The sequence below is a fragment of the Lineus longissimus genome, chromosome 11, assembly GCF_910592395.1.
Source record: "Lineus longissimus chromosome 11, tnLinLong1.2, whole genome shotgun sequence".
NCBI classification, from domain to species: Eukaryota; Metazoa; Nemertea; class Pilidiophora; order Heteronemertea; family Lineidae; genus Lineus; species Lineus longissimus.
Window position 1 is genome coordinate 12,070,250 of NC_088318.1, and position 17,887 is coordinate 12,088,136.

The 17,887-nt window shown below is 40.8% G+C and overlaps 1 protein-coding gene across 2 annotated transcripts in view; it reads right to left on the bottom strand.

Annotated features, from left to right (window-relative positions):
• Positions 1–1,994: 1,994 nt before the first annotated feature.
• The window catches only part of LOC135496282 (guanine nucleotide-binding protein G(s) subunit alpha), a 42,919-nt gene continuing 27,026 nt past the window's right edge, over positions 1,995–17,887 (bottom strand). For both annotated transcript variants that reach the window (XM_064785530.1, XM_064785529.1), the window contains exons 6-11: positions 17,563–17,617; positions 13,464–13,537; positions 13,122–13,301; positions 12,542–12,672; positions 11,228–11,295; positions 1,995–10,048 (exon numbers count right to left, since the gene is read on the bottom strand). In XM_064785530.1, the coding sequence (XP_064641600.1) occupies positions 9,902–10,048; positions 11,228–11,295; positions 12,542–12,672; positions 13,122–13,301; positions 13,464–13,537; positions 17,563–17,617 (655 nt within the window). In that variant the 3' untranslated portion in view covers positions 1,995–9,901. The remainder of the gene's footprint in view (positions 10,049–11,227; positions 11,296–12,541; positions 12,673–13,121; positions 13,302–13,463; positions 13,538–17,562; positions 17,618–17,887) is intronic.

Genomic DNA, 17,887 nt, shown 5'->3' on the forward strand with positions numbered 1-17,887 from the left:
GTTTATATCAAATCAATGTCGTTTTTTCCTTGTTTCCAATTATTGATAGAACAAACAAACTCATTTTTGGCTAGTTAGAAGAAGAATCTTAGTCTTGCGCACACAAAAATCATGCATATTTGTCATCAGAACTTTACTTATTTCTGTTTCATGTGAGCTATAAATTTCCTTGCCATAGCCTGGGATGATTCACTATGATTTGCTGCTGGTATATTTTCAAACTGGACTGTCATAGTGGCAGTTATACAACTTAGTTACTACTTTTCACACCAGATGACAGAGCTGTTTGATATGGAGTGGTCTGCTCAACATCACTGGAATTGCTCCCAGCCTGAAGTAACAGCAACATGTGTTTCAGGTGTCCAAATTGGACATCCCTCTTAAAAATCAAGCCTTGTCCAAAAACTGGGGACAAAATCGTTCTGGTCTCCCAAACCCCCTTCAAGACTTCAACCTTCAATCCGCCCTCAGTGACAGAAATGAAGACAAACTGCAGTTCATCAACCAGTTGTCACCACCAACAACGCGTTCCAAGATGAAGTTGGCCTATTTTGTCTTCTGACTTGGTTACATTTCGTACACAGATCCCTGGCACTCCATTCAATGGGACAGAAAAGAAATGATGCCCAATCATTCAGTTGAGACCAAGCTTTCAGCCAGGTTGTGTGGGGGAGATAGAATCTTCAGCCTGTCTACATGTACAAACTCCAAGTCTTCTTGTGGCCATCTTCAGATAGCAAGATTGAAGCTCTACCAGAGGCAGAGGGGTCCATGTGTTGGCCCAGGTACACAATGGACCTCGGGTAGGCTACTGGAGTTGCCAAATAGGGTACTTCAGCCTGTCTACATGTACAAACTCCAAGTCTTCTTGTGGCCATATTCAGATAGCAAGATTGAAGCTCTACCAGAGGCAGAGGGGTCCTGGTGTTGGCCCAGGTACACTAGGGACCTCGGGTTGACTACTTAAGTTGCCAAATAGGGTACTTCAGCCTGTCTACATGCTCCCAAGTCTTTTTGTGGCCATCTTCAGACAGCAAGATTGAAGCTCTACCAGAGGCAGAGGGGTCCATGTGTTGGCCCAGGTGCACAAGGGACCTCGGGAAGGCTACTTGAGTTGCCTGGTAATGTTCTTGAGTCTATCTTGAGAAGCTCTACCAGCAGCAGAGGGGTCCATGTGTTGGCCCAGGTGCACAAGGGACCTCGGGAAGGCTACTTGAGTTGCCTGGTAATGTTCTTGAGTCTGTCTTGAGAAGCTCTACCAGCAGCAGAGGGGTCCATGTGTTGGCCCAGGTACACACTAAGGGACCTCGGGTTGGCTACTGGAGTTGCCTAATAGGGTACTTCAGCCTGTCTACATGTACATATTCCAAGTCTTCTTGTAGCCATCTTCAGATAGCAAGATTGAAGCTCTACCAGAGGCAGAGGGGTCCTGAGGTTAGCCCAGGTACACAAAGGACCTTGGGTTGACTACTTGAGTTGCCAAATAGGGTACTTTAGCCTGTCTACATACTCCCAAGTCTTTTTGTGGCCATCTTCAGATAGCAAGTTTGAAGCTCTACCAGAAGCAGAAGGGTCATGGTGTTGTTGTCCCAGTTACACAAGGTACCTCATGTAAGCTACTTGAGTTGCCAAGTGCACAGAGTGATAGAAGGGCTACTAGAGGCAGAAGGGTCCAGGTGGCAAGTTGTGTTGCTAAGCTGAGTACTTGAGCTTATCTTCAAGAAAGGTGCCCAGTCTATATTCATATAGCCCAATTTCTCCTTCGCAGCTGTCACAAAATGTGTGACTCAATGGAATGTCAAGATGGCTCCTGGTCGAGTTTGCAGTGAATTGCCAAAGAAAAAGAGCACTGTTGATTACTGATCAGTCTAAAACGGCCTAATCAGAGAAAGGAGATGTCCTGTAACTTCGATCGCTGCTCTCATTTAAGTCTCCAATCAATGTGCACTACAAATGAATCTGAGCAGACGACAAAAACAAACACAACAACGTAATTATTGTCTTTGATAAGAAATTGATTTAATTTACAATACAGACATGGACACATATGTAAAGAAAATCACAGTGGCATGAAATAAATACACTTAGATGTGGTCTGTTTTAAGATGTTACAATGACATCGTAGGGGGCAGGGGCGTCGCTCGGCAATCCCTCAAAAGACATCCAACACACCTCCGGGTTCCTCTGCCACATAATCTTTGTATTATACACTACAATTGATAATTTCAATATTATCTTATATAAAAAACACAAACTTAATAAGAGATTCTGTGGCATAGAAATAAATAATTTGAGAGGTGTGTTGGTAGTCTGTCTGGAGGAATATTTCCAAATTTTCTTTTTTCAAAGCTCAAGGTAAAGTATTATGATGATGGGAAGAAGAATGCAAAGAAACACCTCTTCAGTAACTGAGAAGGAATTGTTTCACAATGAGAATTGTTACACAAATGTTCGAATACAGTGTTTCAATATTTGAGAACCCAATTCACAATATCATAAAACCTTACCAATGGTATTATGTTTAGAATACCACAAAGTTTGATAAGAACGATCTGTCTGTCCATGACCCCCATTCAAGAAAAATGAGACGAGCCAGTTTCAGTCTCCCGTTGAAGATGACCATGGGTCAATTAGATCGGAATCCGAATGATGTAGCCAAACTTGCCAAAATCAAAAGAATGATTACAAAATTCCTTAAAACCAGCTGTGACAAACTGGCTAAATGGCTCTAAACACTCGATGGTTATGTGGATTATAGAAGATAACCTACTACAAACCTAAATTTGTACATTTTGCATTTCACACCAAAAAGCTTCAATTTTCTGACTTTGCCGTCCTGCCCCTTGGATGCCCAAACAAGATATTTAGAACTACATGTTGGCTAACAGTTGTTAGGAGAGGCAAACTGCTGGTAACTCCACCTCGAAGAAAGAACCGAGAAGTTGAATGTGGATCCGTAGAAAACAAACTCCCTAGGCTAACACAATAACATTGTACACGCAATTAACACGACGCAAGGATCCTGCAGGGAGCGAGGGACTTCTTGGTGGCATGTTATTAAAAATCGTAAAGGATTCAACTGAACAGGGATCTAAAACGTTTTCCATGTCGATGCATATTCTAAAGTAAATGTGAGAACACACACCAATGTTTCAACAGTATTGTGAAGAGGGATGAAATAAAAAGCTCCACCTCTTAGATCTTATTTGTATTTTAGCCAACCGAGTAATCTTAACATATTTTTTGTACAAAGATTCAGTAGAAATCTAAGATTCACAATGCATGGTTCAAGCTGTCAGATGGAATATCTATGCGACAATTTCACCCCACTTTGGGCCAATGTCAACCGGTATTACGATAGGCCTTTAGGTTTGTGCCCATTCTGACCATGTGGCAAGGTCCCACATGGCAGCCTTATGATAAACATTGAGGTGTCAACTGGAACTGCCTTCACTTGCTTTACTGAAGGGGGCTTTTGCGGAATAATCTCCAACAGATGGGCTCCGACTGCCCAAGCACGACCATCACTTCACAGAAACGAACACATATTGCTGGCTGAAACCAGCAAGCAGACGTGTTCACCTCAGGTCGGTGAAATTCCGGTCCTTTACTTAGCAACATTTAGCAAAGTTTCACAACACAATTAAGTGGTTGTGTATGTATTATAAGTGTGCTGTTTGATATACATGAACTTGAAGGCATCAAAGACAAATAGGTTTAAAATAGTCTTGGGATCCAAGCAATTCTCCTCATAGTGCTCTTATTTATTTCATTTTAGAGAAAGAATGGATGTGAACTGTCAAATTTGACACTAACATATCATAGTTAGACCCCAAATTCAAGACCGACCATGCTGATGAGCCAGTATATTGCATTAAAACACAGGCCTCTTAATACAATATACCAGTGCCATTCAAGATCGATTGACTTTTGTGGATATTAGAACCCTCAAGATGAGCCAATTGTCAATAAAGGTTCCTGGAAGACGGAGTACATGAAGCAACAGGCTATTCATGACAATTTTATTACAGTGGAAGTGCTCACAACGAATTTTTAATTTGGATTTGCTACTTACTATATGCAAGACCTCACCAAAATGAGACCATGCAAATACCATCTAACTCGGAATAGTCCAAAACATGGGCTTGACTTCAAAGTTATTGAGATAAGTGGTGAAATGTCAGTACCAAAGCGTTAATGACTTTGGCCATGGCCTTCCCAGCCATTATTGATTTTCCATTTTCTACCCATGCACTATTGCCACCTAGCCATCAAAGCATAAACTACTTCAGGTGTGGTAGTATCTCACACTGCTTACAAAGCAAATGTCTATTTGCCACGACTTTTTCATGATTTCTTCGAGATACTATAGTTTCACCGACCCAAGGCCACTCATTTAGTTGACTTCTGGGTAGTCAATGAACCAGTCCTAGATTGGTGAAACTGGAGTAGAACTAAACTGACATGTACTGTTCATTCTCTGCCGACCGAAAATGAACAATACTATTTCTTCACCAATTTTTTGTGCTTGAAACTCTTACAAAATCTGCCGCCATACAGCACCAAATACATACTAAGAATAGAAATTAGGAATTTCAAAACAAAGTCTTAATAATGAATCTTAAACCTCTTAACAGAAAGTTGACATAGCTTTTAACATAAATGTACAGTAGGCCCTAGATAATAGATATAGAGAAGTAAAACTTTAAAATACCTTCAGTGCCCACGATTTACATCAGGATGCAATCTTCGTTACCCCGGTACTTCAAAACCTCCATGATTCAAGGTATGAGGACATGGTACTTGACTTATTTCAGATGAACCAAATTTTGGACACAAATATTGTTGCCACCCACTACCAACGATGACTTTTACCATCGACCAATAACAAATATTGAAATGAACCAAATCGTGGACACAAAGATATTTTTCCAGTTCTCCTGGCTTCGTATGATGTATAAAAATGTCCCAAACGCGTGCGTGAGGTGCATCGTGACTATACACAGTTGACTTCTCAATAGTTTGTTTACAAATATTGATTGATTATTATGGTACGCTTGTGATATTTATAAGATCCCCGAACAGATGATGTGAACGACTGTACAAATTTATTTCGCACACTTCCCATAAAACGGGACAATTCCATGTGCGCCATTCAAAAATTGTACAATGTATACGAGAATGAGTCTATGACTTTTCTTTCCTACGCATTCACAAAAGCAGCGGTGTGCGAAAAGATAGTTTCTACTCTAGCCACCATGGGGCGCTGTGACTCATATCATCACATGAAATGCTCTAAGGGACAAACAAGTATATATACACTTAATATACAATAGGTTGCACTACTTGCATCTGCCCTGGCTAAGTTGCATCGCGTACCCCCGTGGAGGAGTTTCAGATTTTTACAGAGCAAGACACGCTATTTAACACACATGTGTCCAAGCCGTGGTAAACTAAACCCACAGTCAGCACAAACAAAACTCGAGTCATTTCAAATATCCAGTACATCGTTTTTTCCTATACTTTAAAACACCACTGCTGGGACGAACAACTGGGAATCGGGAGCGACCCCTGGTGGCTGGGAGAGAGAACAGACCAAATACCATCAATACCACTGTAGGAGGAAACCGCCACCTCCATCAAGAACGGTTTTGTGTCCAAGTACACCACAATGCGTTTGACTGTGAAGTTTGCAACCTTGTCCCAAGGACAGCGACAATACTGCTCCTGGAGACAATGTTGAAAACGGAACCTCGTCACCAGGGTGGCGCCTCATAACACCGCCAGTGTCAAGGTCAAGAAATGCAACCTTGTTACCAGGACGTAAAGTAATCAACCTGGTGATGAGGTTTGAAGAAATGAAGTTTTTACAAATTGTTAGTTTTTGGTTATAAGTTAAGAAGTGCTAGAACATATCCTACTTTATGAGCACGGACATCCACGTGTCTAATAGTGAAAGGTGTAGTATGTATTATACAATCTTCTTACACATGAATAAAATCAATTAGAACAATACGTCATATTTTTTCAATTACCCCACATCGGCAAACTATAAAAGAGCTGAATGCTGATTTATCATGTCATCTTGAAAAAATAGCCTATATCAGTAACAATAAAATTATTTTTACATGATAAATTACGGTACAAACAGACATCCGTTTAGAAATAGCTGGATGGCTGTCTGGACACGCTACCTACATACCAAGCACACGGGTAACTCAAGAACTTAAGCATTTACACATCATAACATTTTTACTAGCTCACCAAGAGCTCAAAAACAGCCAATGAGCTAAACAAAATTGAACCTTTTCACCCCCATTACCCAGTGTGGACTCTTCCTGTTAATGCATTAGGCAAGTCCACAAAGAAAAGTGGGGGTGTAAAGTTTCATATTAGAGAGGTTACAACTCCCACTCCGACTTCATCTCTGGGGTTGAATTACAATAATCAAGCGATATAATCAATGTCTTACAAACATTTTCTCATTGATATTCCACCTGCATCTTTACAACAATATTTTAATTCCAAATTAGACATGTGCATGAGGCGGATATAACAAGTTGCGGCAGACGTCTTCGGCTATCACCACAAATTCATTATTTCCGTCTTATGAACGAGTCCAATCGGGAATTAAAAACATCATGGTGAAGGAACATGTAGTTCATCAATGTGAAAATATTTCTCAGTTTAAATGAATCAAAATTGTAACTGACAACCACAATTCGCTATCTAAGTTAAAGTCGGAGTCGTAAATGACGCGCAGCCTTAGTAATGTGCCACATCGCCCTTATCCGAAAGTAAACCCGTTTTTAGTACACATTGCATTGTAGCTAAAAGACAGGGAGTTACTCCCTAGATTTTGGTCAATCCACTTCTGTGCCAGATTTTCTTGAGGGGAGGCCATCTTTCTTTGGTACACACTGCACGGCATCTGATGTACAGTGGTCTACAGAGAAGCATCTGAGTTTCAAATTGTCACAGCTCAGAGGCGCTTATCTGACGAATAAAAATATTTTGACAAAAAAACTAAAGATGACTTCATGCAGAGAGTGTGTGCTGAAAGTCAAGGCCACATTTCCCAAACGTGTTTTTATGGAGATCTGGGATGATTAGTAGAGTCGTTGAATACTGCCTTGAGAATTGGTTGATAAGTTGCATAATCGCAGCTTTTGTGGAGCCGGGAGGCAGGGAGTGCAACGTGCAGAAAACCACCCACTCAATCCGCCCACACCCAGGTGATAATTGTCGTAGGTGGACATTGGTTAGCATGGGATTATATCATCAAGACATTCAATCAGGATGTAAACGTAATTCTCTCATATTTTTCGGGTGACAATAGCCTATTTAATAACTTTATATCTGTCTTTAGCCTCAAGTGCCTACGTTTGCCAGAGTCAATCACAATAGGACTTGGTCCTTCCCCAAAGACTAGCATTTGTTTCCCACTATAGTTATTTCAGGTAGCAAAGACTTGTGAATGTTCTCACTTACCAAGTTACTTAAGCAGTTGGGCACACACTCTCTGCACTTGGTGGATATTGGCCATTGAGTACAAGTGCTGGCAGGTATCAGATATTCTCATTAATCAAATAATTACAAACTAGAGATGTCTTTCCTTTACAAATGTGTAAAATTGTCATGGCATCATACTACAAGTATATACTGTTCACACACACCCCACGTTAAGAATGGACTGCTCCAATTTCAAATGAATCTGAATCAAACTGGGACAGTCTACTTTCTATAGGTGACGTCAAACTAAAAAGGTGGATTTCAACTTAATTCGAACCTAAAAACCTCTACATTAGTGTACGCATTGTACCATAATTTTGGTTCCAATTAAGGTAAAATTGACCACCGCCTGTTCCATTGGATCCTCAGAAGAATGCACTAAGCAACACTACATTTTTAAATCTATATACATCCATTCAATCTGAGACCGACGAATCAAGCAAGCGGTTTTGTACATACCGACACCGGTGAGCCCAGTTACAGATATCATTCGCTACAAACGATAAGAGCCATGATTCATCAGTTTAGCGCGAGATATCCAAGTTCAAAACCTCACGTTATCATCGGAGTTGGCCTTGATTATTGCCTTGATATTACACGCACATATCAATACCGATGATTATCCGATGTCATTACGCCATCAACCGCAATCCAGGATATTACCCTCGTATCATAATCACGCAAAGTATGGTTCAACTCTTAGAGACGAGGTTACAGAACATGATAAAACCTCGACCCACAGTGTAAGAAACAAGCCAACAAGACGAACTCCGAGGCATAGGACAAACCACGGATCTACAAAAATGAAACATTCTGTGAAGTTACTGACACCTAATGAAACCCAGTCCTCGTCTCACTTCCTACAATTAGATCTTTTTTAACAGAAGTGCAACAGCACCGACGTCATTGTATCAAACAAAGTTAACAAATAAGAGTGCTTCTTTCAACTCTTTTGGTCAAAAGAAATCACGCAGCATCATGAGAAGAATCTTGACATACAAGGTATTGATAAAGTTACTGGTAGCTCAACTACAAACATATTGGTTCGAAACGTTTTAAAGGCGCTAACCTACCACAAGCAGCGCTTGAATTGAAAATGACATGAATTTGAATCAGAATAGCCAACATTTTGTTCAGATCTGAGGACCAAGAGATTCCATACCTGAATTCCAAATTCTTATAAAGTAAACAATCTAATACCGACAAGAAACAAACCAATATGTGGGCGCAGACACAATAAGACTTGGATTTGTTTAGTTTTGCAACTAAACTCGTCAATTTATCTTCACTGTGCCTTAGTATTTTTAATCTGTCATACCGGTTCAATTTGCAGTCGAAGCGTAAAATCGGTGAAGTCTTGAAGTTGAAGCATAAGATCTGTGCTTTGAGCAGACGTTTTTGATTAACAACATAGACTGTAAATTGAAATCTTTTTTACAGCGACAGCTCGATTTTATTTGATGTTGATAAGAAAGGTGAAAGACAAATTCAGAATAGGTGAGTCCCTGTCACATAAAACTGTCAATTGGTTACATAATCCACAAAACAGGCCATTTCATAACATTAGATGGTCATGATACCTAGAAACTAACAACAGGTTCTAAAGCACACACAGGAATCATCACAGCCGTACTGATTGACGTGATTCGTTTTTCCCGTCCCATGTTTCCATGTCCATTTTCTGCGATCGCAACCGACCAATAACTCCACCGGTGACAATACAGTCAATAAATCCACTGGTCGAGAATACTAATCCATATTCATCGAGCTGTGCACCTAAGGTTATCATACGCATTACATATACACCTGGCATGCATTGATACTCTCAGATTCTACATACATGCTTGACATGACACCTACATCCACTTTGCAAAGCGAATGTCCCAATGACCCTCCACAATGCAATCACAGCTTCTGTTTCATTTTTGCAGATCAACCACAGGCGCCTAGGTTTCATTTTTGCAGATCACAAACTCGGGCACCAAAGCCCATTTTGCAGGCACAGGTATATGTACCCAATGATACACTTTTACACCCACAGATACGTAGTTAGTTCCATTTTTGTAAGCACAAGGGTTATCCTGCTCACAAAAGTACCCAACCTGACGGAGGATTTCCCGCCATTTATACATACACTCTAATCTCGTGCATAGAGTTATCATATGCACAATTCAAAAACTAAAACATGTGACGCCACCGTTGTGATCGCTACGAAGTAATCCAAAATCGTCACAATATTAAGAATATAATACACGAACTTGGCACCAGATGGCAATTGGTATGTAACTTCGTCAGAGATATCCAAATCCATGTGTCGTGGTGAGCGGCGAGGGTGCCCACTCAATCTCGCTCCATGTTTTGAATGACAGATGATGAGTAATGATATTAATCACAGAAGTTCGTACTGGCGCAGATGCATTCGCTGGATAATATCTCGACAGTCATTGAATACCCTCCTTATATTTTCCGTATCGACAGCACAGGTGAAATGTGGATAGCAGTAGTGTCGTCCGTCACCACTGGCTGTACTTATCCTCTGGAAAAAAACGAAGCGAAAACATTAGTATTTACTCAGACATCATTTGTAACAAATCAATCCAGTTTCAGGTAAAAGAAATTAACACCCTCCTGGTGGGTCACTGTACTAAAATCAGGACTAGGTGGCTGGAGCCGAAATGTTGGCCCAAACCGGACCAACTTTGGTCAAAGGTTTGATTCGCACCATTTTTATATCTTTTCTGCAATTTGCAATTCTCACATATGGTAACCCAGTGCAAAGCATTTGGCAGGTAACTAATTTGGCTCTCTTTAGATCAGCGCCTGTAGTGGTGCTCAGATGTGGGGAAACAAAATGGCTGACTTTAAGGATCAGCCATTGATATTGCCGACATAGCATTAACCAAGTCAAGTTCCGTGATGTCGAAATCAACAGAGAGTGACCGCATGACTCGGCAAGTTTGACGACTCTGCCACCAGAGGCACTCATCTGTGAGGCTCTAAAGTAAAAACAGTTGTCAAACATTTGCTAATCATTTCTTACGTTGGATAGAGATGGTTGTGATAGGTGGCATTTTGGCCAGGCAACGTCAACTGAATTGACATCTGTAAAATTCGAGTAAAGATGTGGCATCCTGTGACAAATATTTCTTAGAGATGCAATGGAACAAAATTGCATTTTCTGAACCAAACTGTGGAGGTGGGAACACCTAGTGATCTCCAGGTGGATCACTAGCCTCTTGGAAGACTGCCTATAGAATGTAAAGAGTTTGTACGAAACCTCACATGCACCTGTCGGCCAATTCTCACAATTAACGAGGCATACGTGATAATTGCATCAAACCAAGGTGTGACATTGACACTGTCTTAGCAGAAGTCCATGGTCTGACATGTCATAAATCACGTTGCACAAAGAAAAAAATCTAAACATCCAGAGAAAATAAAAAATCCCATCCTCCCAGAGACGCCAAAAGTTGCCATACTGGCATTTTACCATAAGTGGAGTTTAGTCAAGTTCCCAATCAAAATCACCCAACATATCCCAAACCACCACACACAGCACAGTTCCATGTGATTAATAGGGTGTCCCTTTAAGACGTGACAATAATTTTAGTGATCCTTTAACTACACCAGTGCCCTTGGAGATAAAACAACTTGTCATTTTATTAAAGGAACACTTTATCAAACACACGGACCTATGCCTACAGCACATACTCACCAAGAATTCATCTCTGATGAAGTATTTTGCCCTGACCACTTCAGCCTCCTCCCCTTGCTCAGGTGAAGCTGAAAACGATACAAGCAAAATGACAGAAGATGCAAAGATTACAGTAGAACCTCTCTATTAAGGACACCCTGGGACTGAAAAGTGCGGTCCTTAATAGAGGGGTGTCCTGATTATAGATGTCGAATTGAAGGAAATCAACCAATTTTTCAAAACTAATGTCCTTAATAGAGAGGGCGTATGTGTCAAACTATCATCAAGAATACAGCATATATTGTGTCATACATTAGGCAGTTTCTTCCTCAAGACAGCATTTTTTTCAAATTTCATTTTCTCCCAAAATCCCACCACAATCTTGGCCAAAGTGTCAATTGTTGAAACAGTTATTGCTTCACAAAGGGTCTGGCCATGCAAAACATGGACAATATGACTTTACTGAGGAAAGGTCTAGACGGCAGTTACAAATTATGACATCATCCACAGAACTTATATTTCAAATAGCTAAAAATACCAAAAGTCCGATGTCAGAAATGACCCAAGTAGTTGTAGTCATATAAGGCCATCACCACCTCCTCTATATACAGTGGAACCTCCCTTAGTGGACACCTCTCTAATAAAGACACTATCTCTAATGAGGACACTGTATTTGGTCCCAAATGGGTCACTTCTATTGAATTTGACCTCTGTAATCAGGACACCTCTCCATTCAAATGGCATTTGTCTGTCCCACGGGCGTCTTTTAATAGAGAGGTTCATCAGTACATGTAACACACCTTACAAACTAGCCCCTACATGACCTCAAGTGAATGCAAGAATGTGTTTTGACAAGGAGGAAATGTTGATAATATTACGTCAAATCCTTCGGCCCACAGACCATATTTCTCAATAACAACACATACATATATAGACAGTGAGGTCATAGACGGAGGCAATATTATTGCAGCGCTTTTTCTGAGAAATTGGGGGTCAAAGATTTGCTGTTTATTACCAGGTCTCTAACTGGAAGACATAAATGTATGGACCGGATGCTGGTCTGAATAGGTGTGTTTTGATTTCCTTAAATCTTATATTGGGTGACCCAAAAAAATGCATCAAACGTTATGAACCAAACAGTCCCAGATTGTGGCACTAGTTGAGCAGCTCATCTGCATTCTGCCAAAAGGTTTCAGAATAGACCGGGGTGAAAGTGTCGAGGCGAATGACAACCTATATCGTAGTTGATATCAGACTATAAACCTTAACGCTTTGAAGACGCAGCGTTAAGGCTTCCACCAAGATTGTATTTTTGGAAGTGAGTATTTTACGTACCATCCTGTGGCGTCGTGTACCTAGTAAAATCTGGAAAGTAGTCCTCAATTTTTGATTTTCCAGCTTTCACTTTTTCTGCTAGTAAATCTTGTTTATTTAAGAATAATATCACCGATATTGTTCTCAACCATCTGAAAAAGATATTTGAGAGATCATCATCATCATCATCATCATCATGACATCATAATTGTACCTCTACGGGAATTTTGCAGGATATACTTGAACCTCCACCAGTATAGTTGACACTTAACCCAGCATCTGAGGTTTTAATTGACATTTAATACAACAATACAGTACCAGTATTGATTTCACAAGAAGTTCAATATCTAAATTCTAGAACACGCATAACTTAACTATTCTATTGTTTATTTCCAAAGGTCACCAAACAGACATCTATTCGAAGCAACCAGCACGTCTTTATGAAATAGATGGTGCAACTCTCTCCACCGGTGTAGGTTTCCTCCTACATACACTACATGATACAAATCAACCAATATGGGGTATAGAGCAAATGAGTCCTGGTTGACTCTCGACAATCAACTTATTGCCGCACTTATTGTCATCAAGTTTGAGTTTTTACCTGTTGTTCCAGATACTTTTAAACAATTCGAGTGATTCCTTGAGGCGGTTTTGGCTGGGATCTTCTCTTAGTACAAGGTTATAGCTACTGCATGCTGTCACAAATATAATGGCTGTCACATCGTTAAAACACTGGATCCATTTTCTTCTCTCGTCTCGCTGGCCTCCGACATCGAACATGCTGAAGGAGAAGTAGAAATATTTTATTATTAAGCCTTGTTCCAGCATTGAGGAAGGGGTGGGGTGGGTGATTTCAGGGAAACTTTCAGAAAATAAACAACGATATAAAATCAATCATACAAACAGTAAACGTCCCAATATGGAGTATAGAGTTTATACTTACTGAAAATTTACTTTATCAACTGTAAACTTCGTTTCAAAGATACCTGATGTTAATACACGACACCTTAGTATATCCTGGAATGAAAAAGATGAATATTATGGTCAGAGAAGGACAAGGAAATAACATAAAAAGGTTTTTCTCCAAAATACGTCTTGGCCAAACAAGGTGAAGTGCCAGCCAGCCAGCCATGCTTTCATGTATGCGGGGTTCCCACTCAAAGACAACTATCTTCCAATGACTTTTTGATCAACACCAGCTGATTCAATATGACTTTCTTTGACTTGAGAGATTAGGGTAATCATTTCAAGAATTTAAGAGAAAATTATTGAAAATAGCCAAGGAAATCACATTTTTATGACTTCACAGACAATTTTCAATTTCTTATTTTTACATTTTAAAGATGGTACAACCGAGAAGTTTATCAACAGAACATGGCCCCGTCTAGTTTATTTCCAACTAATGTTGAAAAATAACAAAAAATCCAAATCAATAATTCCATGCAATTATGAAAGATCGATAATTTAAGCGCTGCACAACCCACCCATTGGTTGGGCAATATGGAGTGACTAATTCAATGTGTTTATAGCCCACTCCTTAGACAGTTGCATAACATCTCTTTATAAAAACAACCTGTTTATCAAATGTGGTATTTTTATTCTTTGACAATCCAGTTGATTGGATTGCCTTAAAAAAGCGCTGCGCAAATTAGCGACTTTTCTTGCTACAACCTGCGATACAACCTGAGGTACAAAGATTGCTTATCTACAGGGTGTTGCGACAGGTGCCCGCCCCCTCCCTCCTTCGGGTTTCATGGTTATGAATTAAAGAAACAAAGCCTTTTCCCCATTCACTACATCAGATTTTATCAACTCGTACGACCAAAAACCTCAAATATCTCTCAAACGTTGAAAATGCAGTTTCTATATTTTCTAAATTGAGCGACTTGACAGTCATTAAATCGGCTTTATCTAAAAATTACTGAGAGAACCCCGCAGCATGCACAATCTGTTCTAACATATGGATCCCAATTAAATCGGAGATTTAATTGAGCAATATCCATAATTTTAATGAACTCAGCCTCCCACCCCCTACTCCCTGGAGGCCTCTACCGGTAATCAATCACGTCATGAACCGGATATAGAGGTCTGGAGGGTAAAATGTGCCATCCAACCATCATGGGTTCCATCCCCAACAGGGACTCATTACATTGTTTATGAACTTGGGCAAGTCACTTGAACGTAGAACCGAGTTTCCAGTTGTTAGAAATGTCGGTGATACCTGACCAACACTGTCTAGGATCGCAAGAACGAGATCTACTCTGATAATCATGCGATGAGCTTTGCGCCATCCTGCAGGCTAATTCCAAAACACATCAACACGATTATCGTAAATTTCTACCAACCACATAGACAATCTATAAACAGATCATGAAGTCCATCAGCCAGATGCCTCAGCTGGGTGCCTGCAGAAGTGGACGCGCGGGAATCAGAAGGCAGGTGGCTTGTCGATCAAGACATAATTAGGCCTCCCGATGCCTGATGGCTTCGACCAAATATAATATTTCCATAAATAACGCGTGCAATTTGATCGATATCCGAAATCTGGGTTGATTTGCCACTTATGAACTAAGAAGTTAGGGGAGCTAGAGTCGTCTAGACAGCAACGTCAGGGAGCCAGAATCGTCCAGACAGCAACGCTGTAATGCCAAGTTATCCTCAGGGATGCTGGCAAAACATTGAGTTGTATTTTAACAAGCTGTTTTCAGCACAGTGGCTGAACATCACACCCTGAAACAGCAAAGGCCTTGGCACTGCAGAAGAATAATGCCATCAAGTCGAAGTGCTGTGTCTGAGCAGCAGAACATTTCAATCAACGAGCTCAGCAAATTTACAAACAGGCTGCGAAGAGCTTTGCGTCGTTGGATCAAAAAGACTCTAACGAAACCCACACCCTCAATTCCCGCAGCAGAATTTCAAACCAACTTGCCAACACTTAAGTAGACATTCTATTGCCAATTGGAAGCCAATATCAATTGATTACAATCCATCACAGATCAATGAGACAAATCCAGAAAACTGTTGCCAGGGAATTGACTGAGTCTTTCGTTCAGGAAGGTTGAATACGAAACACTACACAAGACACGCTTAATCATGGTACATGCGTCGTATGGATGCGCAGCCCATAAATCAATATTTCTATACAGTTTGAGTCTCATAGTATCTTACAGACTAGCGATGAGTGATTTGTGACTGGCAGACTCTCTGTCATTTTGGTTTGGGATCAGAAGGTTTTGAAAATGGATTTGTAACTTGCTTTTTGTCCAGGTTCTGCAGTCGAGTGGTTAACACGCCTGACTGCTAAACTGTGACAATCAAATGCTCTGTACGGATTCAACCCCCCCCCCTCCCCGACACATTTTGTCATCCACATTGCTCAACTTATTAAAGGCTGACAACAAGAGGGGAATATTCTCCTCATTCCATGGTTTTCGTCCAAGTCTTCATGACCTTGGTCAGCAGGGCCACTTGGCCAGCGCACCAATTGCAGTGCAGAGACAAAGTTCAAGTAAAGAAGGATGGCCACAGGTGACAACCAACAAGCTCATCTGGTTTTCTCCCACTCCCAGAACATGTCTAACTTGCCAACTTACTGGAAGAGATCTTACAAAGGTGCCACAACCTCAAAGCAGTGTTTGTCAAGATGGGATAGAGTCCGAGATCTGCTTTACAACTGAGCAACCAGAACAACCTCTACAAGGCAACAGGCATTGCTGTATCAAACTCTTGCACTATTGCCATGGTACAATTTGCAACCAACTAGAATACTCAGTGACTACCCATTTGAAATATCATAGTCAAAAGCTTAGAAACCAATCAACTCGAATCTCAGCAACCCTCGCTTCAAAAGGCCACTTTCAATTTCCATGGCTACTACCAGCAGAATTGCTGAGACGCAGCTGAATATCATACCCACCCTGATACCCTGGTGGAGTAATGCACTAGACTTCAGAGTGATTGTCATTGCCTGAGGCTGTGTTTCACCATATAGATCATTAGGTTGGGAGAAATAGTAAGATGCTTTGGTGGCAGGAGACAGGCCACAGAGGGAAAGACTGGAAGACATCCTGCCGTCTTGCTATCGACTATAGAGAGAAAGACTGCAAGGTCTCTACATGTTTTTGGTGGCGGAGGACTGCATGGCCATAGCGGGAAAGACTGCAAGACGTATTCCTACGATAAGATGTTGCTTTTGGTGCCTGGAGTCATGCCATAGACATCGAGGCCTCAAGTCTTCTGTTTTCCTCATTACCTCCACGGTTATTTTTAAAGCTGGATTGAACACCTTGTTCGCTTTGATGGTGAAGATACTTTGAAAATGACTTGTTCCTGACCATCACCTTTTTCGATTCTCATGAATCAAGACAACTCCAAGCTACGTATGTCCACACTTTTTGTGAAAAGGACCATAATGATATCAAATACCAACAGAATGAAACACCATTTGGCCAAGTCTGGTTAAATGACAAGTATTTTTATCAGCTGAAACTTCCAGGAATTCCGGACATAATATCACATTTGATCATAACGCATGACTTAGTAATGTAGTTATCAGCACAAGTTACGGAAGTGGACAGATGGATTTGTATACTGATGAACCCCAAGGTGATTCACAGTTCTAGTTAATGGACGAGTATTACTAGTAACAGTTCTTTTTCTGTAATCCTTAGAAAAGATGGTTTGGACTAGAACATGGAAAGGAGAAAACTAGTATGAAGCAATCCCCTGAATCAAGGCTTCTGACAGCTCTAGTGAGTCACCAAACTAATCCGTATTATTGAGATGCAAGGCTGGAGTATTTCGATTACAGGCAAAGTATCGATTTTGACTGGCGGCACCTGTATGGGCCTATCGCACAGCTCTGTACTAATAATACCTCATACTTCACCTTTTTTTCGGAGGAGGGGGGTAATGAGGGCGTAGCAATGTCAAAGGTCTTAGGGTCAAAATGAAATAGACTAGGACTGACTGTCTCTGTATGCTCGGAGAGCATTAGTCCATGCAACTGCGGTTGGGTGCCAATTGGTGTTATTGTCACTTACCTGTTCGGAAGGAGTATAATCTGGCTTTCTAATTTCACTAACTTTATCAAGAAAACTGAAAAGAGATGAGAGAAAAGCATACTTATTCGCTCGTCGTAGTCAGAAAGGTCAAAGCAGCATGCTGCATACGAAAGCCTACGTCTCCTATCTGCAACTATTGATCTGAAACTGGATGGGTAGAAAAGGACAGAGGTGAACAACATCATCAACAGGGGAGTCTATTTCATCCTTTGACTCCCACCATTATAGGTAAACCTCCAGACACAGATCCTGGTGGTGGCACACGGTAGTGGACATGCCCCCTTTAAGGAACTTCTTTGAAACT